Source organism: Triticum dicoccoides, chromosome 2B (assembly GCF_002162155.2).
Source record: "Triticum dicoccoides isolate Atlit2015 ecotype Zavitan chromosome 2B, WEW_v2.0, whole genome shotgun sequence".
NCBI classification, from domain to species: Eukaryota; Viridiplantae; Streptophyta; class Magnoliopsida; order Poales; family Poaceae; genus Triticum; species Triticum dicoccoides.
Window position 1 is genome coordinate 787462658 of NC_041383.1, and position 27745 is coordinate 787490402.

The following is a 27745-nucleotide window of genomic DNA, read 5'->3' on the forward strand; positions in this document are numbered from 1 at the left end:
CATCTACTCCTATGTGGGAGTTGCACTCATCATGTTCACCATCATATTTTCTAGTTTTTGCGGCAACGGCCCGTTTTCCGGCAGAAGCATAAAGGTTTTAAAGCAATGTTTCCGTCTCACACATAGTTTCCTGCAGGAGTTGACACAACATTTCCTTTTCTTTTGCCTGCTCACGAGGACCAAAAGCCTTGCTGAAACTAGAACTAGCCTAAGCAACAGTCGCACTTACAGTAAAACAAACCGAAATACCAGCAGCAGTACAGAGAAACTAAAAAAAAAAGATTTAACAGAAAGAAACCGAAATATTGTCCTCAGATTGTAATGCTCCACGCAGAGAACAGCAGACAGTCTTTAGATTAGCATCCACCATACAGTTCATAAATTTAGTTGTAACAACACATATCACAAAATAATATTGTCCTCAGCATGAAGGGGAACTCCAGATCTAACCATATGATACCTGATACTGAATCTATCCACCTAATGACACCTGAGGCGGTAGCAAGGAAGACACTATAAGCTGAGAAAAAGGAGACAACTTATAAAGTTAAAAGAAAACATGTGCACACAAGTCACCAAGATAGAACCCGCAAGGAGCCGTTCCTGACTTGTTCTAAGGATGCTCTTTATCCTCCCATTTTCTTCTGAGCTTGTTCACCTTCACCATTATTATGACGTAGAGCATATCAAAGAACCTGTCAACCGCCAGAAAATAAGCGGCCCTCCAAGCCCTTGCGAAGAACAGTATGTTACAGACGGTCAAAAGCCCGAAAGCGAATCCCGCTTCTGCGATGATGTATGTCATTGCGGGCATTGTGGATATGGTATCGGTGCCATCATTTTCTGTTCCTTCAAATGAAGCCTTTCCGAAGCAGGGGCCATTCCGACGAAGGCATAGTGCATCATTGCCCACGAAACTCTCATCTGTGAATGTGGAAAATTGGCCCCCTGTTGGGATATCTCCAGTCAGGTTGTTGTACGAGACATCAAACTTGGAGAGAAATGACAACTTTGTTAGAGATGTTGGTATGCTCCCACTGAGATCATTGTGGGTTAAATTTAGCTCTTCCAAGTTTTCCAAGCTTGATAACTCATCAGGAATGCCCCCTGAGAACTTGTTCCAGCTCAAGTCCAGTACATGAAGATACACAAGATGGCCAAGGCCAGGCAAGACTGGCCCAACAAGCAAATTATTAGAGAGGATCAGCGATGGTGGGAAGCTGACCACACGGTTGTACTGCAAACTATTGCCAGCTGGATTCTTTTTGATGAATAATGGGAGGTCTTCTATTGATGCATGCTCACTTGAATAAGCACTCGAAATTAAACCCTTCATCTGTGTAAAGCTCTCAGGAAGCTCCCCACTAAACGAGTTTCTTGACAGATCGATATAGAAGAGATTATTCAGATTGCCTAACCATGGTGGGATCGGTCCACTCAATTTGTTCCACGAAATGTCCAGCACTCTCAGGTTTTTTGAGTTCTGCAGCCAAGGCTGGATCATGCCTGAGAGTGCACAGTTTGCAAGAACAAGCACCTGCAAGCTCTTGAACCCACTGATGCTGTCCATTGGCATTGTCTGACCACCACGGAAGCTCCGGGTAAGCACCAACGTTGTCAGTTTGGGCAGGTGCTGCAAGACTCGTAATGCCGATGACAAGTCCGTTAAGTCATTACCAGCAAGCGAGAGGAATAATAGGGATCGCAAATGCTTAAAGCTCTCTGGTATCTCCCCATCAAGCAGGTTCCTTCCAAGGTTCAGTGTCCTCAACTTAGTGCACCACATGAGATCTCGAGGTATAGGACCACTCAATCTATTGGTCCCTGCATCCAGAATGTTTAACCTTGGCAGTAAACGGAAGTCAATGGCGATCTTGCCCGACAGCGAGTTGTTCCTTAGGTTGATCACTCGCAGCATTTTGCAGCTTGACAGGGAAGCAGGCAATGTGCCAGTCAACAAATTTGAGGCCAAGCTTAAGAACTCCAGCCTCCTCAGACCTTCAAACACATCAGGGATGACACCAGAGAACATGTTATATGACAGATCAATATGCATAAGCTGAGAGAAGTTACCCAGGTCCTCGCCGAGACTACCAGAGAACTGATTATCTCGTAAGCTCAGCCTCCTCAACTCTGATATCGTGTAAAGATCCCTGGGGAGTTTCCCAGTAAGGCCACTGCTGTCAATAGAGAGCTCAGTAAGCATCTTGCACCGGCCGAACCCGGCGCGGATCTCACCGGTGAACTCATTCCCAGAAAATCGCAAGGCCTTGACCGGCGCAACACAGAGTGCTGTGGTGTTGATGGCACCAGAGAAGGCATTGCTCGAGATATCAAGAACCATCAGATTCATCGCGCCAGGGAACACAGGGTGCGGTCCCTTGAATTGGTTGAAGGATACATTCAGCACCTCAATTGCCGGGAAACCATGTTCACTCGTCGGGAACGCGCCGGAGAGCATGTTCATGCTGAGGTCGAGAATCCGCATCCTTGCTAACCGGCCTAGATCCTCTGGTGGCTGGCCACGGAGAGAGTTGCAGGAGAGGTTTAGAGTCACAAGGCCATCAAGCAAGGTGATCGCGGATGAGATGCCGCCATGAAGGTTCTTGTTGAAGAGATTCAACCCAACAACTCTCCCCAGATCACAAGAGACGCCGGTCCAGGAACAGCACGCTGCATCGTTGGGACCCCATCCAACAAGCCTGCTGACTTTCCTACCCAAGCCGCTGGAAAAAGCGAGAAGCGCCTCCAGGTCAGTGGAGTTGCATGTCTGGTTCAGGGAGTGGCTGCCATGTGTGTGGAGCAGAAAGCAGATGAGCAAGCAGGGGAACAAGCAGTAGTAGCCTCCCATCTTTGGTGAGAGGTGGCGGCGAAACTATAAGATGATTCTGACGGGCATGAACAATTTGGAAGTACTTGTAAAAGAATCCCAGGCTAAACTCACACCTTTCTTGCAAAACTGCATGACAATTTCAAGCATCAAGAACTCACGAAGATGACAAAATGCAGTTATGAGAGCACTCCAAAAGAAGGAAAGAAAAACCTGTTACCTTGGCGGCATCCTTGTCCAGAAAGCCTGATAAAAGAACATAAACCAAGAAGGTGGTCTGGTCCTCTGGGAGCTCTAACTGAAACAAAAGTGATGGCCGAAAATAGTTCAGTTTGAACTTAACCACAGACTTTCTCGGTTGTTGTTCTCAAAGTCAATGGCAATGGACAGTGTGTTCTTTACATAAAGACAATTTCATTTCCCTGTCCCCTTTCATGAAAAAATATGAATACCACCACCAACCCACCACCCCAAAAAAACTGACTTAGTCAAACTACATTACACTCGGGGGTTCCATAGTTCTATTGGAAAAATTCCTTTTGATCTAAGTGGAAGGATACAGGATTTTTTTACTAGAAATTGCGCTCGCTATAAAATAAAAGTTTTAATTTGGGTTTTCCCACAACTAAAGAAAAAGAAAATGGAAGAATTCTTCTTATTGCATAATAAAATAATACAAATCATCGCTTCCTAGTACTTTCCATGAGTTTCCCCAACAATTGACTCAGCGACGCAATGTAAGTCCTACAGCACTTTGGGAGGGTCTGCCTATCTTTGGCAAGAGGCTGGGGCGGAAGTATAAAATCTTTCTGAAGGGCATGAACAATTTCGAAGGACTTCAGAAAGAGTTCTGGGCAAAACTCAGAACTCTCTTGCAAAGCTGCGTGAATTAAAACACCAAGAACACGCAGAGATGATAAATAGCAATCGCAAGAGAACTCCAAAAAAAAGGAAAACAGATCAATCTTTGCTTGACACCAACATTTTTGGTTGCTGTTCTCGAAGTCAATGGCCTGGGCTACGTATTATTTACTTAATGACAGCTTCAGGCAACTGTCTTCATTTGATTAACAAATATGATACCGCCCACCCCCTCTAAAAAAACTTAGTCAAACTAGATTATTTTAATACAAGTCATCCCTTCCTAGTAATTTCCCTGTGTTTCCCTACCAATCAGCTCAGCTCCCCAGTTTAAATCTTACAGTATTTTAGGAGGGACTGACGACTTCTACTAATTTAGGTACTGTAAGAGTAGGCCTGTATTATTTTGGATGAAGAATAAAAATTGAATAGTGCAAGTTACATATCACCATTAGCTAACTAATTTAAACAGTGAAACAAGTGGTGAAGTAAAATTTAGAGAATTTATGATTGCCATGTAAACAAGTATATTATGCTACTTCAATGCAGGTCATATCAAATTTCTAGGTTCCTATATATATAGCTACTGGATACAAGGATGGGGCTAAAGTATTATGTAAGATCCATATGATATGAAAATAAGAACTGTATGCTTGCCACCTTACTTGTTTAAGCAATCAATCATCTACAATGAAACCATGATTCATAGCGAATTATGATCTTTTGGTGCAACATGAGCATGAGCAAAGTAGCAATCTGTGTTAAGAGCAACATTTTTGTTTGGATGCTTAGATATTCGGAACACAGACTGGATATTGAGGTCGATCGAATGCCAAATGTTGTTTGGGTTGTCATTTGTCAATGTGAGACATTGAGTTGTATGAGACTTTGCCGCTAGACAGGGGAGAGGGTGGGAGCTCTAGGAAGAGAGGAAGGAGCCGGTCAGCAACACACCTGCGCCGGGCGGCAAAGCTCGGGGTGGAGGCACGCCGGTCGCCGGAGATGATGGTGGAGGCGGGGTAGGAGGGTGGCGCCGGTCTCTGGAGAGCTCTGGCGGGGCGGGAACGTGCCGCCGGCTGCTGGAGAGCTCCGGCGGGGCGGGAAGGTGGCGTCGGCCGCTGGATCTTGGGGTGGAGACGAGGCGGGAGGATCTTGGGGTGCAGGCACGCCGGCCGCGGGGGCTCGGTGTGGAGGCGGCCGGGATTGGCGCCGCCGCCGTTCGTCGAGACGGGAGGTACGACGCTGGGTTGGTTCTGTTCGCGAACAGATAAGCACGCTATCCCCCAATGCCTAGCGATGTCGAGGACACAGGCTCCGAAGCTTTAGGGACGGACCGCTCAATATCGAGCCCGAATGCCACGACTGAATGCCAAGACCAACCAGACGGTGGCTAAGTTAGAACTTCAGAATTACTATTTAGTTGCCTCGATCAGGATATGTAAAGTCATACTGTATTTATTAAGTTCTGAAACGAAACTAAATTCATGCTACCACCCACAAACACTAGGAATATTCAGGCATCAGTCAGCTTACAAGATTGGAAGGGCTTGACTGGGACAGGTAACTCTGCAACATGATGCCCTTAGTTAAAGCTGAACATTCCCTGTGATCTTCAATATTCATCAGCTCATATCTTTCATAAGCAACCAGAACACCTGGAAAATGCTTAGCCTGTAAACTCAACAAGCCCTTGTCAAAATAATACATAGTAGTAGAATTCAACAAGCAAATACTCCCTCTGTCCCAAAATAAGTGTCTTAACTTTGTACTAACTTTAATACAAACTTTAAAGTTGTAGTAGAGTTGAGACACTTATTTTGGGACGGGGGGTGTATTTCTTCGATACACTAAAAAAATACTCCCTCCGTCCGGAAATACTTGCCGGAGAAATGCATCCATTTCTCCGATAAGTATTTCCGGACGGAGCGAGTAGCAACACGGGGCATTCAGCTATCTCTGTTCTACAGAAAGAGAAAACTGTAGCTCAAAATTCTGTTGTTGATCACAGACAGACTGAAACAAAATCAAACAGATACATTGGTGCAAGACACACGATAGCGTTGGCTCAAACTTCCCTCTCCTTTCTATGAGCAGACTCGAGAAGTTGCCAGCTTGGACCGAAACCCTTGCTGACATACAATGAGGTAACCTCAAAAAATGCTAGGACTAGCCAAGACAACAGTCAAAACAGAGTAAAGCAAGGCTTGAACAATTTTGCAGAGAGAGAAAAAAAAGATTCATGTGTTTTTTGGAGCCACCGAAGCCAATCATTCCAGAGATAGTAAAGAGAAAGTGGAAAGAGAGATTTCAGGGGGAAACCCCAAAAACGGTACCTGCATCATCTTTGATCAAATGCCCAAACGAACAGAGAAAGGGGAAAGCAGATTTTACTGCTCCACACAGCAAACAGTCTTCAGATTAGCATCCGCCATACAGTTTTAAAATTTATTCTATAAATGCATATCACAAACAATATTGTCCGCAACATAAAGGAAACTCAAAATCTAACCACAGGACCCCTACTGCTAAATCATCTATCCAGCTAATGACACCTTAAGCGGAAGCAAGGACCAAGGAAGAAAAAACATACGAGTTACAGAACATCTGCACACAAGCCATGTCTGACTCTTTAAGGATGAACTTTGTACTCCCATTTTCTTCTGAGCTTGTTCACCTTCACCATTATCATGACATAAATCATATCAAAGAACCTATCAATCGTCTGAAAATATGCAACCCTCCAAGCCCTTATGAAGAACAGTGCGTTCCAGACCATTAAAAGCCCAAAAGCGAATCCCACTTCCACGGTCATGTATGTCATCGCAGGCATTGCAGTATCCATACCACGATGCTGCTCATTTCCTGTTTTCACAAATGGAGCCTCTTCAGTGCAGGAGGCATTCTGAAGAAGGCAGAGTGCAGAATTGCCCACAAAATCCTCATTTGCAAATGTGGAAAATTGCCCCCCTGCTGGTATATCTCCAGCCAAGTTGTTGTAAGAGACATCAAACTTGGACAGAAATGACAACTTTGTTAGAGATGCTGGTATGCTCCCACTGAGATCATTGTGGGACAAATTTAGAGCTTCCAAGCTCGACATGTTTGACAACTCATCAGGAATGCCCCCTGAGAAGTTGTTCCAGCTCAAGTCCAGTACATGAAGATTCACAAGATGGCCAAGCCCACACAACACAGGCCCAACAAGCAAGTTACTGGAGAGTATCAGCGACGGCTGGAAGCTGCTGACATGTTTGTACTGCAAACCTTTGTCAGCTGAATTATTCTTAAATAATAACGGGAAGTCCTCTATTGATGCATGCTCACTCGAACTATTACTTGAAATTAAACTCTTTATCTGTGTAAAGCTCTCAGGAAGCTCCCCACTAAATAAGTTGTTTGACAGATCGACAAAGAAGAGATTATTCAGATTGCCCAACCATAGCGGGATCTTTCCATTCAACTTGTTCCATGAAAGGTCTAGAACTCCGAGACTCTCCAATTGTTCCAGCCAAGGCGGAATCATGCCGGAGAGCACACAGTTTGCCAAGACAAGCACCTGGATGCTCTTGAACCACTGAAGCCATCCATTGGCAAGGTCCCACCACCATGTAAATTCTTGGTGAGCACCAAGCTCGTAAGTTTGGGCAGATACTGCAAGACTCGTAATGGAGTATATAGCAAAAAACTACCACATTACGGGCTATCACTACAAAAAACTACCACTTTTTTTAATTTTTCGAAAGACTACCACAAAATTGGTTGGCAGTTCCAAAAAACCCAAATGACCATGTGATTTAAAATTGATCCGGTTTATGACATATCGGGCCCGCTCCTAAATAAACTGTCTGTTGACTGTTTGTTTGACCGTTAAATGACATGTGGGTCCCACATGTCAGCTCTCTCTTCCTTCCCCTTCTCTTTCTTCTTTCCCTGACCTTCCCTTATCTCTCCCTCACAAGCGACTTACAGCCAGCGCCGCCGCCGCCGTGGGCCGCTGCCTGAGGCCTCCTACAGCAGCGGCGGAAGAGCGAGAGCAGCAGCTCAGGCCGCGCGCAGCAGCCGGCACGACGGGTTCCCTCCGGTCGCTCCCCGTGGCAACGTTCAGCAAGAGAAGGAACTCCGGCCGCGTGCAGCAGCCGCCACGACGGGCTCCCTCCGGCCACTCCCCGTTCCGCCGGAGCACGACAGAAGCAGCCGACACGACGTTCAGCAGGAGCAGGAGCAGCCACAGTCGGCCGCGCCATGGGGAGGCTCGCGCCGCCGCCTGCCTGCTCAGCCCGCGCCATGGGGAGGCTCGCGCCGCCGCCTGCCTGCTCAGCCCACGCCATGGGGAGTCTCTCGCGAGCAGCACCATGGCGAGCACCGGCAACTAACAGCCCGAGCGGGTGAGCGGCACCAGGGAGTGGCTCTGGCGGCCAGCAGCCCGTGCGGTGCCAGATGCGCCCGTGAGCAGCAGCCTAGGCGGCGCCAGATGCGAGCAGCTGCTGCTTGCCGGCGGCCATGGCCACCGTAGCCACGGCCGAGCAACGTCGGCAGACCAGCACATCGGCTCCGGCGACGAGCTTGCTGGCAAGGACCTGATTGCTTTTTATATTTTTTACAGGGACCCGATTGCTTTTTAAAAAATATAACAGGGACCTGATTGTTTCTTTAAAAATATTTGGGCCCCACCTGTCATAACCTGTCAACGGTCAATCTAACATTTAAACCTAACGGTCAACTTGACGAATGGGCCCGAGCTGTCATAATATAGCTTAAACTTAACTGCTCAACCATTAGGGTTTTTTGGAACTGCCAACCAATTTTGTGGTAGTCTTTCAAAAAATTAAAAAAAGTGGTAGTTTTTTGTAGCGATAGCCCGTAATGTGGTAGTTTTTTTTGCTATATACTCCTCGTAATGCCGATGACAAGTTGGTGAAGCCATTGTCAACAAGCGAGAGGTGCGACAGGGACCGCAAATTCTTATAACTCTCTGGTATCTTCCTCTCAAGCTTGTTCGTTGCAAAGTTCAGCGTCTTCAACTCGGTGCACCACATGAGACTGGGAGGTACAACACCACTCAGCATGTTGCTCCCTACATCCAGAATGTTCAGCCTTGGCAGTAAGTTAAAGTCAATGGCAATCTTACCCGACAGCGAGGCCAAGTTTAAGAACTCCAGCCTCCTCAAACCCCCAAACACATCAGGGATGATGCCAGTGAACATGTTGTATGACAGGTCAATATGCATAATCTGAGAGAAGTTACCCAGGTGCTCGCTGAGACCACCAGAGAGCTGATTTTCCCATAAGCTCAACCTCCTCAGCTCTGATAAAGTATACACGTCGTGAGGCCACTTCCATCAATAGAGAGCTCAGCGAGCATCCTGCACTGGCCAAAGCCTGCAAGGATCTCACCATTGAACCCATTACTGAAAAATCGCAGGGCCTTTACCGGCGTAATACAGAGCGCCATGGTATTGAATCCACCAGAGAAGGCATTGCTAGAAATATCAAGAACTGTCAGGTTCATTGCACCGGGGAACAGAGGGTGCGATCCGGTGAATTTGTTGAAGGAGACATTCACCACCTCAATCGCCAAGTAGCCACCTTCACTCACTTGGAAAACACCAAAGAGCATGTTCACACTGAGGTCAAGCTTCCGCAGCCTTGCTAACCGGCCAAGCCTCAAAACCCATTACCTGATATTGGCGGGGGAGTTGATGCTACCAAAATGAAACTCGTCGAGGCTGCTGCTAGAGTTCAAAAGGCCAAGGACAAAGCTGCTTCCGATGAGGCAGCAAGAAGAAGTAGCGACAGGAACAAGAAGAAAGATGAAGGACAAACTATGGATAAAGCTACGGAGATGGCTAGAAAGAAAAACCTCGAGGTAACCCCAGGTGAGACCACAGTACCTACTGTTTTAAATACTGTACCTAGCTTTATTTCCCATATTACTAGTTCTGTTGGTGCTAGCTTAGGTACGAGTCCTAAGGAAATAGAGCGATCTATTTCTATGATTAAGGAATTAGAAAAGTCTAGAAGTGATTTATTTACTGCCAGATTAAGGAAAGAGGATAGAAAAGATAATGATACTGAGTCAAAACTGGATAGTTTTGACCCTGATGCTACTAAGAACTTAGCTTCTGATTCCGAAGAGGATGAGGATCTAAGAGAGGAAATATTGATGTTATCTTCTTTGTTTAAACCTAAAAGGAAGGTTTGCACTGGTGCGTTCAGTGTTAAACCAAAGGTTCGTTGTAGTGTTGGTAATGATACCTGATTATATATAAAGTTTTTTTTATGGCTGGTATTTTTTGGAATGCTAGAGGATTAGGGGAACCTGAAAAGAGAAGATTTCTTGCAGAAACTATCTCAGAGCATAAGATAGAATTTGTTTGTATTCAAGAGACAAAAAAGAGCGCGTTCACTGACCCTTGGCTGGCTGGGGTTAGCGGCCGTTTCACCTTTATTTGGCTTTGGCAGCCATCTGTTGGTGCTTCGGGTGGCTTGCTTATGGGGGTTAGAGAAGATTTATTTGAAGTAGATACTTGTGTAGCTAGTAAATACTTGACTAGGATGACTCTTATGGATAAGAGGACGGGTTTCAAATGGAATCTGGTCAATGTCTATGGAGCTGCTCACTCCAGAGACAAAGAAAATTTCTTGATTGATTTTGTGCATATGCTTGGGTGTAATGATCATCCTTTTGTTGTTGGTGGTGATTTTAATATCATTAGGAGGAGGAAGGATAGGAACAAGGCCAAGAAGCTTCCTAAATGGTCCTTTTTTCAATTCTATTATTGAGCATTGGGGCCTGAAGGAGCTTGAGCTTTCTGGGTGAAATTTTACTTGGTCGAATAACCAGATTGATCCCCTTTTTGTTAAGTTGGATAGGATCTTAGTTAGCCCCGCTTGGGAGTTAAAATTTCCACTAGTTACTGTCAGGACACTGGTTAGAGGTGTCTTTGACCATGCAGCCTTGTTTATGCATAACGGGGTTAAAACCGTTACAGCTAATAAACCTTTTCGTTTTGAATTATGTTGGTTAACCAGAGAGGATCTTGCTGCTGTAGTTAATAAAATTTGGCATTCTAATGTGAATGGCAAGGATAATTTGGGTATTTGGATGCAGAAAATGAGGAATTTGAGAAGATGACCGAAAGGCTGGAATCTCAATGTGGAGGGGGCTTATAGGAAAAAGAGAAACACTCTAAGTTCTCAACTAGATGATCTTGATAGGAGATGTGAGCTAACTGGGTTATCAGTAGCTGTCTATGAACTTAGGAAAGACCTTCAGTGTAGTTTGAATAAGATTTTGAGAGAGGAGGAAATCAAATGGTATCAGTGCTCTAAAGAGAGAGATCTCAGGAAAGGGAATAACATCACTAGATATTTTATGATTAAGGCGAGCGGTAGGAAAAGAAAGAACAAGATCTTTCGTTTTGTGCAGGATGGGGTTATTATCCAGGGTGATAAGGAGCTATTGGAATATGCAACCAAATTCTATAAAGAGCTTTTTGGTCCTGTAGACCTTTTACCTATCTCCCTAAATATCCCTGTTCCTGCTTGTTTAGATATTAAAGATAAGAAAATGCTGACTGCTAGATTCTCCTTGGAAGAGATCAAGTTTGTTGTCTTCTCTATGAAACGTAACCGAGCGGCTGGCCCCGATGGAATGCCCGTTGAATTTTACCAAGTATTTTGGGATTTAATTTGCTCCGATCTACTTCAATTGTTTAATGATTTTTTTTGATGGCAAATTGGACCTCTCTAGGCTAAATTATGGTGTTGTTACATTGATTGCCAAAGGGCAGGGGGCTGATAAGATTCAGATGTATAGACCTATCTGTATGCTTAATGTTCCTTTTAAGATTTTTACCAAGGTTTTGAACACTAGAGCTATGTTAGTTGCTGACAAGTGAGGGAGTCCCGGACTAGGGGGTGTCCGGATAGCCGAACTATCATCATCGGCCAGACTCCAAGACTATGAAGATACAAGATTGAAGACTTCGTCCCGTGTCCGGATGGGACTTTCCTTGGCGTGGAAGGCAAGCTTGGCGATACAGATATGTAGATCTCCTACCATTGTAACCGACTCTGTGTAACCCTAGGCCTCTCCGGTGTCTAGATAAACCGGATGGCTTTAGTCCATAGGACGAACAACAATCATACCATAGGCTAGCTTCTAGGGTTTAGCCTCCTTGATCTCGTGGTAGATCTACTCTTGTAACCCACATCATCAATATTAATTGAGCAGGACGTAGGGTTTTACCTCCATCAAGAGGGCCCGAACCTGGGTAAAAACATCGTGTCCCTCGTCTCCTGTTACCATCCGCCTAGACGCACAGTTCGGGACCCCCTACCCGAGATCCACCGGTTTTGACACCGACATTGGTGCTTTCATTGAGAGTTCCTCTGTGTCGTCACCAATAGGCTCGATGGCTTCTTCGATCATCAACAACGATGCAGTCCAGGGTGAGACCTTCCTCCCCGGACAGATCAGATCGAAAGCTACGCCCCTGGCCGCCAGGTCAGATTTGGAAGTTTGAACTTCACGGCTGACATCCGCGGGGACTTGATCCTCGACGGATTCGAGCCACAGCCGAGCGTGCCATACTGTCACGATGGGCATGATTTAGCTCTGCAGCCGGACAGTACCCTGGAGGCCGCACTCGAACCCGCTCCAATCTTCGACTTGGAGCCGGCTGCGCAGACCAAGGATGGATGGCTAGACACCGCCTCGGGGGCTGCAACCTCTACGGCGATAGAGCCGAACATCGATCTTGTCCCCCATGAAGCTCGTGACTCCGAGGTGCCGGACTCCTTGCCGGACTCCGGACCTCCCGCGCCCCCTCCAGTCGAATCCGATTGGGCGCCGATCATGGAGTTCACCGTGGCGGACATCTTTCAACACTCACCTTTTGGCGATACGACAATGCGTGCACATGAAGAAAAAACGCACCAGCACCCTGTTCAAAAACATGGAAAGATTGACTGAAAGCTGCGGTTGTTTCACGCATCAAGGAAACATGAAGCAATCTACTCCACGCATCAAGGCTCAAGGGGTATTAAAATAATATGGAGGGAGACCACGACCTGGAAGACACAAAAGTGGATAGTCAAACCGACGACAACGACCAGGACACGGATGTGGAGAGGAGATGGAGTCGGACCATGCCGCCACAGGTCTCTGCCTCGTCACCGTGGTCGTGCTCGAGCCACTAAGGGCATCTTCACTAGGCTCCCCAAGAGGCCCTTTTTTCTAACTTTGGGAGCGCCGGCAGCGAAAAAAGCCTCCACTCACGCCCCCAGGATCGCTTTTTTCGCCGGTATCGTGCAATTTCAGCGCCGGCAGTATCATCCGAAACCCAGCCCCCAGGGAGGCATCTGAGAGCGCCAGCGGTTTGTTTATGCATGCAAAGGCCCACCTGCAGCCACATCTTCCCCCTCCCCCGTCGCTTTCAGCCCGACCCCCACCTTCTCTCTCCCCATCCGCTTCTCTCTCCCTGCTTCGCCCGCGGCCCCGGTGCCTCCCCGCAGCGTCGCCGCCCGCGGCCGGTGCCTCCCCTGTGCGTGGTCGGGGTGGAGCTCGCGCGGCGGCCGGAGGTCAAGAAGCAGCAGCGGCAGGCCCGACCAGCAATGAGGCGGGGCGAGCGCGGCGGGGCGGGGCGCGCGCGGCAGCCAGGGTGGGGCGGAGTTCGCGTGGCAGGTCCGGCCTGGAGCCATGCACCTGGTGCCATGCATGCGCCCCGGCCGGGGGGCAGCAGCTGACCTTCCAAGAGACCCAGCCCGGCGGGCACGTGCGCGAGGCGCGCGCCGGTGTCCTGCAGCTCCTGCCTCGACGAGCCGACGCCGGTGATCCGCACGTGCGCCGGCGGCTATAGCGTCCGCGTCGCCAGGCTCTGCAGGAGGCTCGGCCACTGGAGGCCTTGCTTGATGTCGAAGTCGATGATGTGGATGCGGTCGTGGCCGTCGAAAGCGCGGAGGAGCACCCACTCCGCCCCGGACAGGAAGGCGCCCGCCGTCACCGGCTCCAGGAAGAGCAAGCTCCGGCGAGGCCAGGCGCGGGCGCGGACCCGGGCGCGAGCTGCCAGGCGCGGGCGCGAGAGCGCAGCAGGCGCGGCCTCGGACGAGGCATTGTAGAGCAGCGAGCGCCTCCACCGCGTCTTCCGCCAGGAGCTCGACGTGCTCATGTCCGTGCGGTCTTCCGCCAGGCCTTCGTCGACGCTCGCGCTCCTCCGCTGGCTGGAGGTCGTCGATGCCGCCGCGGTCAAGGTGCTCGATGAAATGCCGCTCCGTTTGTGGGAGTCCAACGCTGATCGTGGGGAGGCAACGTGTGGAAGTGGTTTGGCCCCCAAGGCCTAAGTTCTCGCTGGCAGCCCCCCAGGAGGCGAAAAAATGCCTCCTGGGGGAGGGGGGGGGGGCAAACGGCTGGAGATGCCCTAAGCCGGCCCTCCTGTCTCTGCCGTTGCGGCCGGCCACCACGGCACAGCGAGCCGCTTCCTCCGCCGTCCAGTGCTGAGTTGCCTTCTCGGCGCTCGCCCTGCCTCTGCCTGTCTTCACGGCTGCACGTTAACACAGCCGAGTCACCAGCTAGCCTCAACCGGCCGCCCGGCCAAGTGGCCACCCTTCCGCCTCCGAGTCGTCATCGCACCATCTACGAGTCACCAGCTAGCCTCAACCGGCCGCCTGGCCAAGTGGCCACCCTTCCGCCTCCGAGTCGTCATCGCACCATCTACGAGTCACCACTAGGGATGGCACCCGCAGGGTATGGGTACGGGTGGAGCTACCCCATACCCTTACCCATCCATCCTGAACTTACCCATCACCCATACCCATGCCCGTTAAGGGTATAATTTTTTTCCATACCCGTCACCCGACAGGGTATATGGGTACCCGCGGATAAAAATACCCGCATTTACAACACATCAAATGACTAGAAAATAGTTGTAAAAAGCAATATATAATCATAAACTATTAATAGCAACAATGTTTAAACAACAATGTACAATAATGTATTGTAACAACAACACATTCTCATAAACAAAAATACTTTCCGATAAAGTGACACACAAAAATGTTAAAAACAACACATAATCATAAATAACAGCACATAGGCATACACTTTAAATTCACAAAATCATGATAAATTATAGAGATAATTTGACTACACATTAGAGTTTTTACCTAGCGTGATTAGGAGGGAAAATTAATACATTAAGATATTAACGGAAACCCACTTGTCAACATTTTAGATGGCTACATGGGTACGCGGGCATGGGTTATACGATCCCATACCCATACCCATTCTACCCGATGAGTATGATATTTTTCCATTTAAGTACCCATGGGTAAATTTTTATCTCATACCTTACCCTAATAAGGTTTTTACCCGCAGGGTACGCGGGTAATGGGTGCCCACTGCCATTCCTAGTCACCACGATCCTGAATCGCCGGCCTCGCCTCGCTTCGGCTGGAAGGCCGGCTTACCGCCATCTCGTCCTCATTTTTCATCGGTCGTACTGATAACTCCCCGGGGACCGGTTTGTGCTAGCTGCACCCCGCGCTCCTCACACCTCCGCAGCTAATTCGCCGGGGACCGGTTTGTGCCCACTGCGCCCTGCGCTCCTCACTTTTCCGCGGTCAAGCTCACCCCGCCGTGGCCAAACCGCCGGCGCCCCTCCGCCTCGGCCCAGCCACCTGCTGGCTTTGCCACGGCCACGGCCAATTCGCCACGCACCTGGGCCAGCAGACGCCTCCCGCGTCGCTCCGGCCATGGCAGCGCGCTGTTTTTGCCCGGCGCCCCCAATTCGCCTCTTCTTGCTCTGCGCCCTCGCGCTGAACTGGCCACGGCCGCGCCTCCAACTCGCCGCTGCCGTAATCCGCCTCACTGCTGCTTCCTGCCGGGTCACCACGGACTCGCCCTACTGCTGGTCGGTCGGTCTGCCACTGCAAGTCGCCTGGAGCCGCCGCGCTGGCCTCAACCCGCCGCTCTACGCCACCACGCGCTCGGCCGCCCTGCTCCATGTCCGCGGCCGCTTCACCTCTGCTCCGGGCCACGACCACGCCTCTTCAACCTGGTCTTGAACCGTCGTAGCCTCGCATTGTGCTGCTGGTTTGTTTCGCCACCGTGGCCCATCTCTGCCAACCCGGCCTCGTTCCGCTTTAAGCTATGGACTAAACCGCCGCTCACCACCGGACTCCACCTCAAACCGCTGAGCGCCTCGCCAAATCGCCGCCGGGTCACCGCTGAGCGCCTCGCGAACTCGCGCCGGGTGTCCCGTACCGCCCTGAGCGATTCTGATCCGCCCAGCTCGCCCGCTGCTATCCCTCGCACTGACGAACGCCTCCCGCTGCTCTCGTGTTGCGGCGTCGCTTGAGTGCTGAACCACCGCGGCCTCCGCCTGTGCGCCGGTCACTATGCCTTGCTCCGCATAAAGGTTGCCATCACCGCGCCTCCGCAGCAGTTGCGCCCTCGGCCGCCAAAATCAGCGCGGTATGCTTTAAATCACCTCCAAGATGAGCCTTTCACCTATTGACTCGACGCAACCTTCCGCCGCTCCAAGTCGCCATTGGTCTTCACCCGCGACCCAGCATTGCCTTCGGGCTGGCCTCAGCAGTGGCTGTTTCTACTTCTATCAGTTGCTTCCTCCGCCGCCGTAACCAGCGGCCCCACTGCTGTAACCTGCTTGCTGCTGTCCTGCTACTGAGTCGCCGCGTCACCGCGACCTTGAGACGCCAGTTCAAGTTGCCGCACAGACCGGCCTTACCTTTTTCCTCCATTGGTATAAAGCCAGCATAGCAAAGACTCCAGCAGGTACTCGTACAGCTGAGGGGTCAAAGCAAAAAATTATTTGTATACATAAGAGTCGAAGGGGATTAGCACATGTCTCGAGCAGAATACAAGTGATGGATCAAGCGCTCCTCATCACTATATAAATCACCTTTGGTACATCATCACGTGAGGAACAAGGACAACCAGCTCGTATTTTGGGTGCAAAGCAATGAGTCACCATCTGATGTTTCGCCTGGGAGTGCTGAACTGATCTTGACGGAGACTCTGAAGGACCAAACACCACTGCTAAGATAAGATGATCGTGATCCGCCAGCGTCGCCAATCCATATAAAAAAACAGTCAAAGAGTCCAGCGGTACAACTTAGGCGCTGGACAAGACATCAGCAAATACTACGGCGAATCTTGGCATCCGGCGGACGTGACACATGGATCATCCATGGTCTATGATAAATCAGGTGCTATTTGCCCGGTCTATTTTTTAAGTTCTTTTGAGAACTATTTTACTCTACGTATTTTCTGTATGCAGGGGACAATGACTCATTATACAAGTGGTGCCATGCTGTGCCTACGACATATGCGCCGGCGTCCGCGCCCGTTTGCTGTTGAACGGGTGTGCGCAAGCCGCCGTCCGTGCAGCTTGCTCTACATCAACTCACCGGGACCGCGCCTTCGATTGACTCGCCGTCTGTGCGGCTTACCGCACCTGCAATTGTCTTGCTCGTCCGCACCGGTTTATAAATGCCGCGGCTGGTTCTCCCGCCCGCGCCGGCTTATAACACCATAACCGACTCGGCTATCTGTGCTGCCTCTGAAGCCACGGTCGTCTTTGAGGTCCGTCAATCGCGGCCTGGTCTACGCCAACATACCGGGCCGCATCTATCCGCATGAAGCTGTTTATTGAGTATGAGCAAGTCACAGTTTGGGTAGCCTGGTTTTCTTTCAAATTGGAGGCAAATTATCATTCAGCCGCCGTCTGCACTGGATGGATCAATGAACATGCGCACAGATCGCTGCCACTACAGTTTGGTTAATTTCAAACAGCCAGTTCAAAGGAACCATTGGCCGAGTTGCTGACACGGCTCATACGGGATCATTTATAACCTGCTGCAGTCACCTCAACCTTCTGTGGATTTACATCGCGTTATCAAACCAATGATATATACCTTCTGCTATGGTCAAGTACGGAGAATCTCAAGACAACTCCTTGAGTCATCTTAAGACTCGGGGGCTACGATGATATGACTCAGCAAGTCTTGCCAGTTTCAGCAAATTCAAGTGCCCCAGGATGTTGAAGGGAAAGATAACCCGGTCCCGGAGGCTACTGTTATATTGATAAAAATTTAAAAACCGTCAGAGAATTTCCGGCTCAAAAAGTACATGACAAAATCCCGGCTCAATGAAGTTCTGGGTCATTAGAAAGGATTCCGGTTTACAATCCGGTTCAAGGGGAAATCTATCTCCCACAAATCTCTGAAGCTGTCAATATCCGGTTCAAAATCCCGGTTCAAGAAGAATTTATTTTCTTGCAAAGAGTTAAAGGTTGCCAAAGAGGACCTGCTGCCCTGACGCGCGGTTCAAACATGGGTATCCCGCCTTATTGGCTTATCATATTATTGATTGCATTGGGGCTTCAACTGACAAAGCGGAGTTCTGTCCATTAATCCGACTATCACGCCACAACAAAGCTTGGGAGCTTCACACCCAAGGGGCAAAGAGAGTCTTGTTGCTACGCACAGCTCAAACATAGGCACCCAATGAGCACAGCTCATCACGTTACTTGGGGCTCCTTGTGTCAAATACCAAGGAGTTTGAATGGACCCTTGTAGCTGGGTATCGACCCATGGCTTGGAAGCCTGGTATATTTACCTAAAACCCCGGGTTAACCTGCCTTCATCAAGTAAGACACTCCTATCCAGGTCATCCTGGCACGACCCTCCGAACGTTTGACAGTTACTCTCATTGAGACCCTGCACTTGTCAAAGTTAAAACGGTGATTGGTTAGTTGGAGGTCCATCTTAAAAGGCTTTGTTAAATGGTTCAACTCAGCGGCCTGGCAGCCCAGAAAAAGCCTCGAATTTGGGCCTGGCAGCCCTCAAAAAGCCTCGACTACACGGTTTTATTTGCCTTTGTCATGATTTTTCTCTTTTGATAAATTTTATGTTGAACCGGTGTCTATTGACCCGGCATGACTATCAGTCATCAAATTAACTCGGTGTTCATTAACCCGGCTTGACTTTCAACTACAAATTGTCAGTACATAATCACTTATAATCCGGTGTTTACTGACCCGGCCTGGCTTTGGACTATAAGTCGCCGGCATATATTTGGATTGCGCCATTGGAATTATGCGCTTATAAATCATTGGGTATATTATTTAAATAGCCAACATGGCTGAATTTTTCTTATGATTATCAATAACCAATATTATGATTGAGGTTTTCAAAGTCGCTTTTAGCACAGTGGTTATTATTTATCAATGAATATGATTTATTCTACAATAGAGGAAGTAGTCCCGAGTTGCTGCAGGCTTACAACCCGGCACTTGGGGACTACATTATTTAAGTTGAGATTACATCAAATACACAAGTCTCATGCCGCTGCAAGTATGCACCATGACACTTGGGGGCTAATGCAAAGTCATTGTTTGCTCACCTTATTGAAGACCCGACTCCTCACATCGTAATGAGCCGGCCCTTGGGGGCTACCAATTGCTTCTGTCAACAATTCAAGGTACAAAGTTTTTTATCCATTACATTGTCCACTGCTCAGTTGGTAAAGCACAAGGCTCTTAACCTTGTGGACGTGAATTCAAGCCCCATGATGGGGGTTACATCATATACTGTTATTTTCATTGAAGTATATATCAAAGTCCCAGCTCAATATTATCTTACTGAGCCGGCCCTTGGGGGCTACACCGTTGCTGTTCAAAGATTACATGATTATATTTACAAAGTCCCTGCTCATTATTGCATAATGACCCGGCCCTTGGGGGCTACACTGGTTGAAGTTTTTATGAGCATCAGGAAATTACAAGTCCCAGGTTGCTGCAAGCATAACAACCCGGCACTTGGGGGCTACATATGTGGAATACTCAATTCTGACTAGTGATTGAGATGAACAAACTGGATTTCTTCAAGATTGTGATATTTATATTGAAGCAAGTCTTAAGCTGTTGCTATGCTACCTTCTTAAGACTTGAGGGCTACAAGTGATAGTCATATAAGAGGTATATTTTTAAGCTGGATGTTAACTACAAGTATGACCCGGTGCTATCAATATTTATAAACCGGCAAGTTCTACATTCTTAAACTGGCTGAAGATCAGATGACGATTTTAAGGACCGCTATTTGTTAAGTCATTGGGAGCTGAGTCAAAGAAGTTATTCTTCACAATATTTCTCTGTGACAAACCAATGTCAGCAAATTGATTATGAAGCTGGCCTATTAAACCGGATTTTCTATAAGAAGGAGGTGACAAGGACTTAAGGATGATCAAGATCAGTTTAACATGGATAAATCCAAATTAAACTGGGGGCTAATGTCGGGGATATACCCCGCGGTATGACCCGGCCGGAGTCGTAAACCGGCCGGGACTTGGTAAACCGGCGGATGGTAAACCGGCAGACAGTTAAGACAGATGGCTAAGTCAGACGATAAACCGGCAGATGCCTAAGACAGACGATAAACCGGCAAGTGTTAAACCGGCAGAGTTAAGACAGATGGTAGCACCGGCGGACATTGTTAAACCGGTAGACATTGTTAAACCGGCAGACTTGTTAAACCGCCAGACAATGTTAAACCGGCAGACAATGTTAAACCGACAGACGTTAAGAAGCCCAGGAAAGGAAGTCAAAATAGTTTAAGTCTTAGTCCGAGATGGACTCTACATGTAACCCGCCCCTTTAACTTATATAAGGAGGGGCAGGGCTCCCCAAAGAGGACAAGCAAGAAACAATCTTTAGGGCTAGACACAACTAGAGGAGAGCCGGTTTACGGCGACTCCCTCGTGATGATAATGAGATCTAGCCTCAAAGAGCATGTAGGGTTTTTACCGGATGATGTTTCCCGGGGCCCGAAGCTGTCTAAATCTTTGTCTTGTGTTGCGTCTCTCGATTCCGCTCAACCCCTCTCAAGCTACCACATAGATGCGCGGCCTCACGACTAAGTCCTCATCCTAGGACATCTGACGTGTTAATTCCACGACAGTGATCGTGGGGGAGATGCTGCCATGAAGGCTCCTGTTGGAGAGCTCCAAACCAACAACCCTCCCAAGATCACAAGAGATGTCGGTCCAGGAACAGCATGCGGCATCATTGGGACCCCACCCAACAAGTCTGCTGCTCTTCCTATCCAAGCCATTGGAAAAAGCAAGAAGCGCCTCCAGGTCAGCGACGTTGCATGTCTGGTTTAGGGAGTGAATCACATGTAGCTGGAGCAGAGAGTAGATAAACAAGAAGTGGAACAAGCAGTGGTAGCCTCCCATCTTTGGTGAGAAGCGGAGGCAGAATTAGAATATGTTTCTGAAGGGCAGGAACAATATGGAAGGACTTAGGAAAGAACTCTAAGCTAAACTCACATCCTTTTTGCAAAGATGCATGAAATCAAGCATCAAGAGCAAGCGAAGCTGATAAATAGCAACCGCAAGAGGACTCCAAAAGAAGGGAAACAGTTCAAGGTTGACAACAAACTTTTTGGTTGTTGTTCTTTACTAAGACAGCTCCAGTGACTTGGTAAAACTAGATTATTTCAATATAAGAGGTCCCATCCTAGTACTTTCCCCGAGTTTCCCTAACAATTGACTCAGTGTCCCAGTGTATAGACTTATGGCACTCTAGGAGGGGTTGACTATTTCTACTACTTTAGGTACCGTAAGACTGACTGGATTATTTGGGCAGCAATAAACTGAATAGTGCAAGTTACAAATCAGCATTGACTAACTACGTTCATAGTGAAACTAATGTTGAAAACCATTTAGAGAATAATAGCCATGTAAATAGGTATATCCTGCTACTTCAATGCGGATCATATCAAATTCATAATTCCTCCACCTGGTGAATATATATAGCTAATGATACATCAATGAGGGTCTGTGCAAATTCTAATTGGCAACAAGATTCCTTGAGGCTTACTTATCACCTTCCTATTTTTAAGCAATCCATCAGTTAGCGATTAGGCCGTGAGTCATAGCTAAATAGTGATTCCTTGGTGCAGCATGAGCACAACCAAACTATGCATATTGAATTAAGAGAGCAAAGTTGCATAGATACGGTAACCCAATTACCAATTAGAAGAATTCACTAACTAAAACTTCAGAATTATAGTTGCCCTGGTGAGGACATGTAAAATCATAAACTTTATACTAACTTTAGTACAAAGTTGTATTAAGCTTGAGACACTTATTTTGGGACGGAGGGAGTAGGTAATAAGATCTGAAACTAAAGGAAATTATTAATGAATCAAAGTCTAAATGCCATGCTTTCATCAACAAAGGAAGAAAGATTCATGCCTCAGGCAGCTTACATGATTGGAACGGCTTGATTGGACAGGTAGCCGGGACAGAGGAAGCAGTCAAATCTGCTTTTAACTGGAATTTGTCCATGGCAACTTAGCCACTTAGTAGCAAGTCATTTTCACAACTACACTTTCAACCATTAGGGTCCTTTCCAACCACCAGCACCGCAGGCATCAACCATATTTTATATCTGAATAAAACTCACCCCGGGGTCCTTATCAAGTATCAGTCCTCAATGGAAAGCAGCTCAAATGCCCTTTAACTGAGATCTATTCATGGCAACTTAGCCACTTGACAGCAATTCATTTTCAAAAGTATATGACAATTCCATGTTTCCCTTAAGTCTAAGAAACTCACAACGATAACCATCTATGCGAGAGTGGCAATCATCATCTGCAGACAACAAATGAATTACATTTTTAATCTCAATCCAGCTCAAACCTAGATTCATTGTCTTCCATCACCCCTCTGACAAGAGAAAAAAAATCACCCCTCTGCCCTCTAGCTGCTTTCTTAGTTTCAGCTGCAACGACCTATTTTCCTGCAGAAGCATAAAGGTTTTAACACAATGTTTGTGTCTACATATTTTTTTCCTCTGAATTTCACACAACAATTTCTTCTCTTTCGCCTCCTCATGAGGACCAAAAGCCTTGCTAAATGTAATTGGTTAACCTTCCAAAAGCTAGAACAACCATAAACAATAGTCGCACACAGGGTAGAACAAACCAAAATACCAGAAGTAGCCAAGAGAAATCGGAAAAAGGGATGTAAGGGGAAGAAACCGAAATCTTGTACATGCACCATCTTTGATTAGCAAAACAGATAGAGAAAGGGGCAGCAGATTGTACTGCTGCACACAGAGAACAACAAAGTCCTCAGATTATCCATCATACAGTTCATAAATTTTATTGTACCAATACATATCACAACAATATTGTCCTCAACATGAAGGGGAACTCAAAATCTAACCACACAACCCATACTGCTAACTCTATCCAGGTAATGACACCTGAGGCGGCAACAAAGAAGATAACATAAGGTGAGAAAAAGGGAGACAACATATTAAACAACATTTGCACATAAAATCCCTTGTTAGAACCTGTGAAGAGCCATGGGTGACTTATTTCAAGGATGATCTTTATCCTCCCATCTTCTTTGTAACTTGTTCACCTTCGCCATTGTCACTAGATATATCATAACAAAGAACCTATCAACCGTCAGAAAATACGTAGCCCTCCAAGACCTTGCAAAAAACAGTATGTTCCAGACGATTAAAAGCCCGAAAGCAAATCCCACTTCCACAGTGATGTATGTCATCGCAGGCATTGCAGATACAGTATCGGTGCCATCATTTCCAGTTCCTTCAAGTGGATTCTCTCCAGAGCAGGGGCCATTCCGAAGAAGGCATAGTACAACATTGCCCACAAAACTCTCATTTGTGAATGTGGAAAATTGCCCCCCTATTGGGATATCTCCACTGAGATTGTTGTATGACACATCAAACTTGGAGAGGAAATTCAGCTTCGATAGAGATGATGGTATGCTCCCGTTTAAATCATTGTGGGCAAAATTCAGCACTTCCAGGCTCGACATGTTTGACAACTCGTCAGGAATGCGCCCTGAGAAGTTGTTCCAGCGTAAGTCAAGTAAATGGAGCTGCACAAGATGCCCAAGGCCAGGCAAGTCTGGCCCACAAAGCAAGTTACTAGAGAGGATCAGCGCCGGAGGGAAACTGCTCACATGGTTGTACTGCAAACCTTTTTCGGCTGAACTCTTCTTCAAGAATAATGGGAGGTCCTCTATAGATGCATGCTCACTTGAATAAGTACTTGAAATTAAACTCTTTATCTGTGTAAAGCTCTTGGGAAGTTCCCCACTAAACGAGTTGTTTGACAGGTCGACATAGAAGAGATTATTCAGATTGCCTAACCATGACGGGAGCTTTCCATTCAACTTGTTCCATGAAATGTCCAGCACTCTGAGGCACCCCAAGTTCTGTAGCCAAGGCTGGATCATGCCTGAGAGTGCACAATTTGCAAGGACAAGCACCTGCAAGCTCTTGAAACCACTGATGCCATCCATTGGAATTGTCTCACCGCCATTGAAATTCTTCATAAGCACTAAACTCGTCAGTTTGGGCAGGTGCTGCAAGACCCTCAATGCTGATGACAGCACTACTGGAATTCTGGGCTACGCCGAGTGCCACGGACACTCGGCAAAGGGCCGAAAGCCGCCGGCAAAGCCTTTGCCGAGTGTAACCCTCTCAAAAGCCACCCGGCGTACACCTCTTCGGCAAACAGGAGTTTGCCGAGAGCCAGAACACGGGCACTCGGCAAACACTTTGCCGAGAGTCAAACAATACCACTCGGCAAAATAAAGTAGCTAACGGATAGCAGACGGTGACGGCGGTTCCTGACACGTGGGACCAGGGGAGCAGGCCGAGGGTCTACTTTGCCGAGTGCACCTCTCGGCAAAGAGAGCCAGTAGGTGGCTGACACGTGTCAGCTCGTGACATGTGGGGCCAGGCGAACAGGCCGAGGTCCAACTTTGCCGAGCACCACGCTCGGCAAAGAGAGCCAATAGTTGGCTGACACGTGTCAGCTCCTGACATGTGGGGCCAGGCGAACAGGCCGAGGGCCAACTTTGCCGAGTGCCACGCTCGGCAAAGAGAGCCAGTAGGTGGCTGACACGTGTTAGCTCCTGACATGTGGGGCCAGGCGAATAGGCCGAGGGCCAACTTTGCCGAGTGCCATGCTCGACAAAGAGAGCCAGTAGGTGGCTGACACATGTCAGCTCCTGACATGTGGGGCCAGGCAAACAGGCTGAGGGCTAACTTTGCCGAACGCCACTCTCGACAAACTCTATCTTTGCCGAGTGTGACTCCCGGCAAACTCAGCCAATAGGGGAGGGCCACGTCACTTCTCCTAAAAGCCGTGAAAATAGTTTGTCGAGAGTCACTGTCAGCAATTCTTTTTCCTTTACCGAGAGGCCTCTCGGTAAAGTTGCCAGGAGAGCTACAGGTTATTATCCTTTACTGAGAGGCCTCTCGGTAAAGGTGTCAGGTTATTGTACTTTATCGAGAGGCCTCTCGGTAAAGGGTGCATTCTGGTCCAGTTTCACAGTCATTGCCGAGAGCCGCCCTCGGCAATGGTGTGCCCAGGAGCCTTTTTTTCCTGTTTCTGTTTCTTTCCTGCAGCGAAACATATACAGCAGCAGCATATAGTTCATCACACATAGAACATGTCACATATAGGCATGATTGAACAAAAGAAGCAATGATTGATTCCGAAAAACATTCCACATAAAAGCAATAGTGCATAAAAGCAATAGACCACAAGTTTACAAGTCTCAAGATGCAAGAGTTCTCAACATACAAGGAACAGTTTCAAACATAACATAACATGAAGTTCACGCGATTTTGGAGACCGGAGTGATAACATCAACATTAGAAGGCATCATTCTGTTTGCTGCCCCAACTCCATCAACCGGAGTGATAACATCAACATTAGAAGGCATCATTCCCTTTGCTGCCCCAACTTCACCAACTTGAGGTGGAACTACCGAAACATTGTTCGACCCTTGTGATGGGTCGAGCTGTGATGGATTGACCCAATAGTGAGATGAATGCATATGGTAATGCCGAAAATGGTGATAGAAATAGTTTGAACGAAACTCACAATGTTCCACTCTGGCGTCGGTGGCATCTCTGGCACTGGTTGGCTTTGCATGGAATAAAGATTGGCCACCATATGTTGTAAAGACTTCACTAGATCATCTTGTGCCTTTAGCTTGGCCCGATTTTCATCTCATTCTTTCTCGGTGTCAATCAGTCGAGTCTACAATATGGCAATGCAAATGTCATTCATGTTGAAATGCAAATATCCTCAATAATGAAGAAGGATCAATGAAGAAGGACCATGAAAGATCAATGAAGAAGCACTGACCTAAATATCCTCAATTATGCTCACGGAATGTGGTACGTGACGCTCTACGGTAGGAGTAGAGCCAGTACTCATAGCATGGCGCGTGTTGACTCTCAGAAGGGAGGAGGTTATGATAGAATCGAGGTGAACCGCCATCCGTCCATTCGGTCTACCGCCTGCCGCGGCAATGGCCACAAGAGGGTCAAACGGTAGCACGTGAGGATCAGTGTCAGGCCCATACGTCTCCTTCAATTTTTTGGTGTAGTTCTCTCCATCTGACCGGACTTTAGAGCTGATCCAGTCCATCTCCGGGTGGAGAGGGTCCTTGTCCTTATCGTCTTTGGTACGTTTGATGGTCCATGCCTCGAAGTAAGTGATATCCTTGCCAGTGTCTTCTTTCTACAAAAGAAAGTGATCCAAACAATCAAGGGAATGCTCACAAATGAAAGAGAACGCGATGAAAAGAAAAGGATGTGGTTGCCTACATGTTTTGAGACGACACCTGGGATGGTGAGGTTGCCTTGACGGTGTCCTCGACCCCTCATCAACTTACGCCGTTCAGATATTACTAAGCCTGCCACCCTGGATCTGTCCACTGTTCGACGATCTTCTCCCAACACGGACGTTTGTCAGCGCGCCATCGAGGAATCACCTGTAAATTAAACAAATATATCTTAGTAAGGATTCTAATTTTGCCGTAGTGTAGGGAATAGCAAGCATCCATCGTCACTTGCCTTGAAGTAATTATCCCGTGAAAGATGCGTCCCTCGAGCCTCCTATTTGGAAATCCTATGGTTGAGATAGTCCGTGTGATACTTGACCACTAACCGGACGCGCTCCTCATAGTGCATGTCGTGGACTAGTTTCTTGGCAACATTCTCAACCACCACATTTGCACGATCCTTCTGACGCTAAACGCATGTATAGAAATCCTACAAACATGCATACATATGAGAAGGGTTAAATCATGACTATGGCAAATTTAAGCCTTTTGGTATTGACATTTAGGTGTTTGAAAGGACTTACCCAGAAATCGTTGACCACTCGCATGGCTCTGTTATCAAAAACCCTCTGACGCATATCCAGGAAATCCGGTGCAAGTTTGTAGTGATCCCATGACCAAGCTAGCTCAATGATAGCGTTCGGCAAAGTGACCAGTCGAGGATAATTTAACCTACAAAGACCCCCAATGATGCCACTCGGCGACCGTGGCAGACGCCTCTCCCCACCTTTTACTATGCTTTTGCATTTCGAAGAGTGAAGTCATATTATATGTGAGGAAATGACAAAAGGTACAAGTTATATGGGACGAGTCGAGATAACCACTTACTTCTCTCCCATTGGTTTAATTAACACGTCTCTATGCACATATGGACGTCTTGGAAGCTAAAGGACCACGTAGCCACACTTTCCCTCTAGAAGTAGTGCTGATAGTCGAACCGCTTGGTTGTGAACCGCTCACCTCGTGGTGCTCTGTCACCCGTGAGGGTCCATCCCCACCCTCAGAAACCTGACAAACAACCAGCCTCCTCTCAGCGGCGTCGTTCTCCACCACCTCCTCCTCCTCATCCTCCACCACCTCCTTCGCAAAATCCTCCTCGTCCTCCTCCTCACATGCCTCATCCCCATCCTCTGTTTCCTCCTCCTGAGCACGGTGAAGCACTGCATCAGATGGTCGAGGAGAATAAAGAGGTGCTCTACTCCGGGCTGCTTTACATATTCCTCGTTCGCCTCCTCCTCCTGCCTCACCTACTCCCCCTCCTCGTCCGCCTCCTCGTCCACCTCCTCCTCCTGCCTCACCTACTCCCCCTCCTCGTCCCCCTCCTCGTCCGCCTCCTCCTCCTG

General features: G+C 47.9%; 1 protein-coding gene and 1 pseudogene across 2 annotated transcripts; both read right to left on the reverse strand.

Annotated features, from left to right (window-relative positions):
* Positions 1-293: 293 nt before the first annotated feature.
* On the reverse strand, positions 294-4965 carry LOC119366317 (phytosulfokine receptor 2-like). 2 transcript variants are annotated; one of them, XM_037632033.1, is made up of 3 exons: positions 4646-4965; positions 3051-3128; positions 294-2959 (listed from the first exon to the last, which is right to left on the reverse strand). In XM_037632033.1, exon 3 carries the CDS (start codon positions 2849-2851, stop codon positions 614-616), a length of 2238 nt encoding a protein of 745 aa, XP_037487930.1. In that variant the 5' UTR covers positions 2852-2959; positions 3051-3128; positions 4646-4965; the 3' UTR covers positions 294-613. The 2 variants fall into 2 exon arrangements, with proteins under 2 accessions (XP_037487930.1, XP_037487931.1); XM_037632034.1 differs by having other exon boundaries at positions 3051-4965.
* On the reverse strand, positions 3692-21017 carry LOC119361436 (annotated as a pseudogene).
* Between the last annotated feature and the right edge of the window lie 6728 nt (positions 21018-27745).

Bases quoted from the DNA above. Each gene is read 5' to 3' on its own strand.
- LOC119366317 (XM_037632033.1), bottom strand. From the start codon at position 2,851: ATGGGAGGCTACTACTGCTTGTTCCCCTGCTTGCTCATCTGCTTTCTG.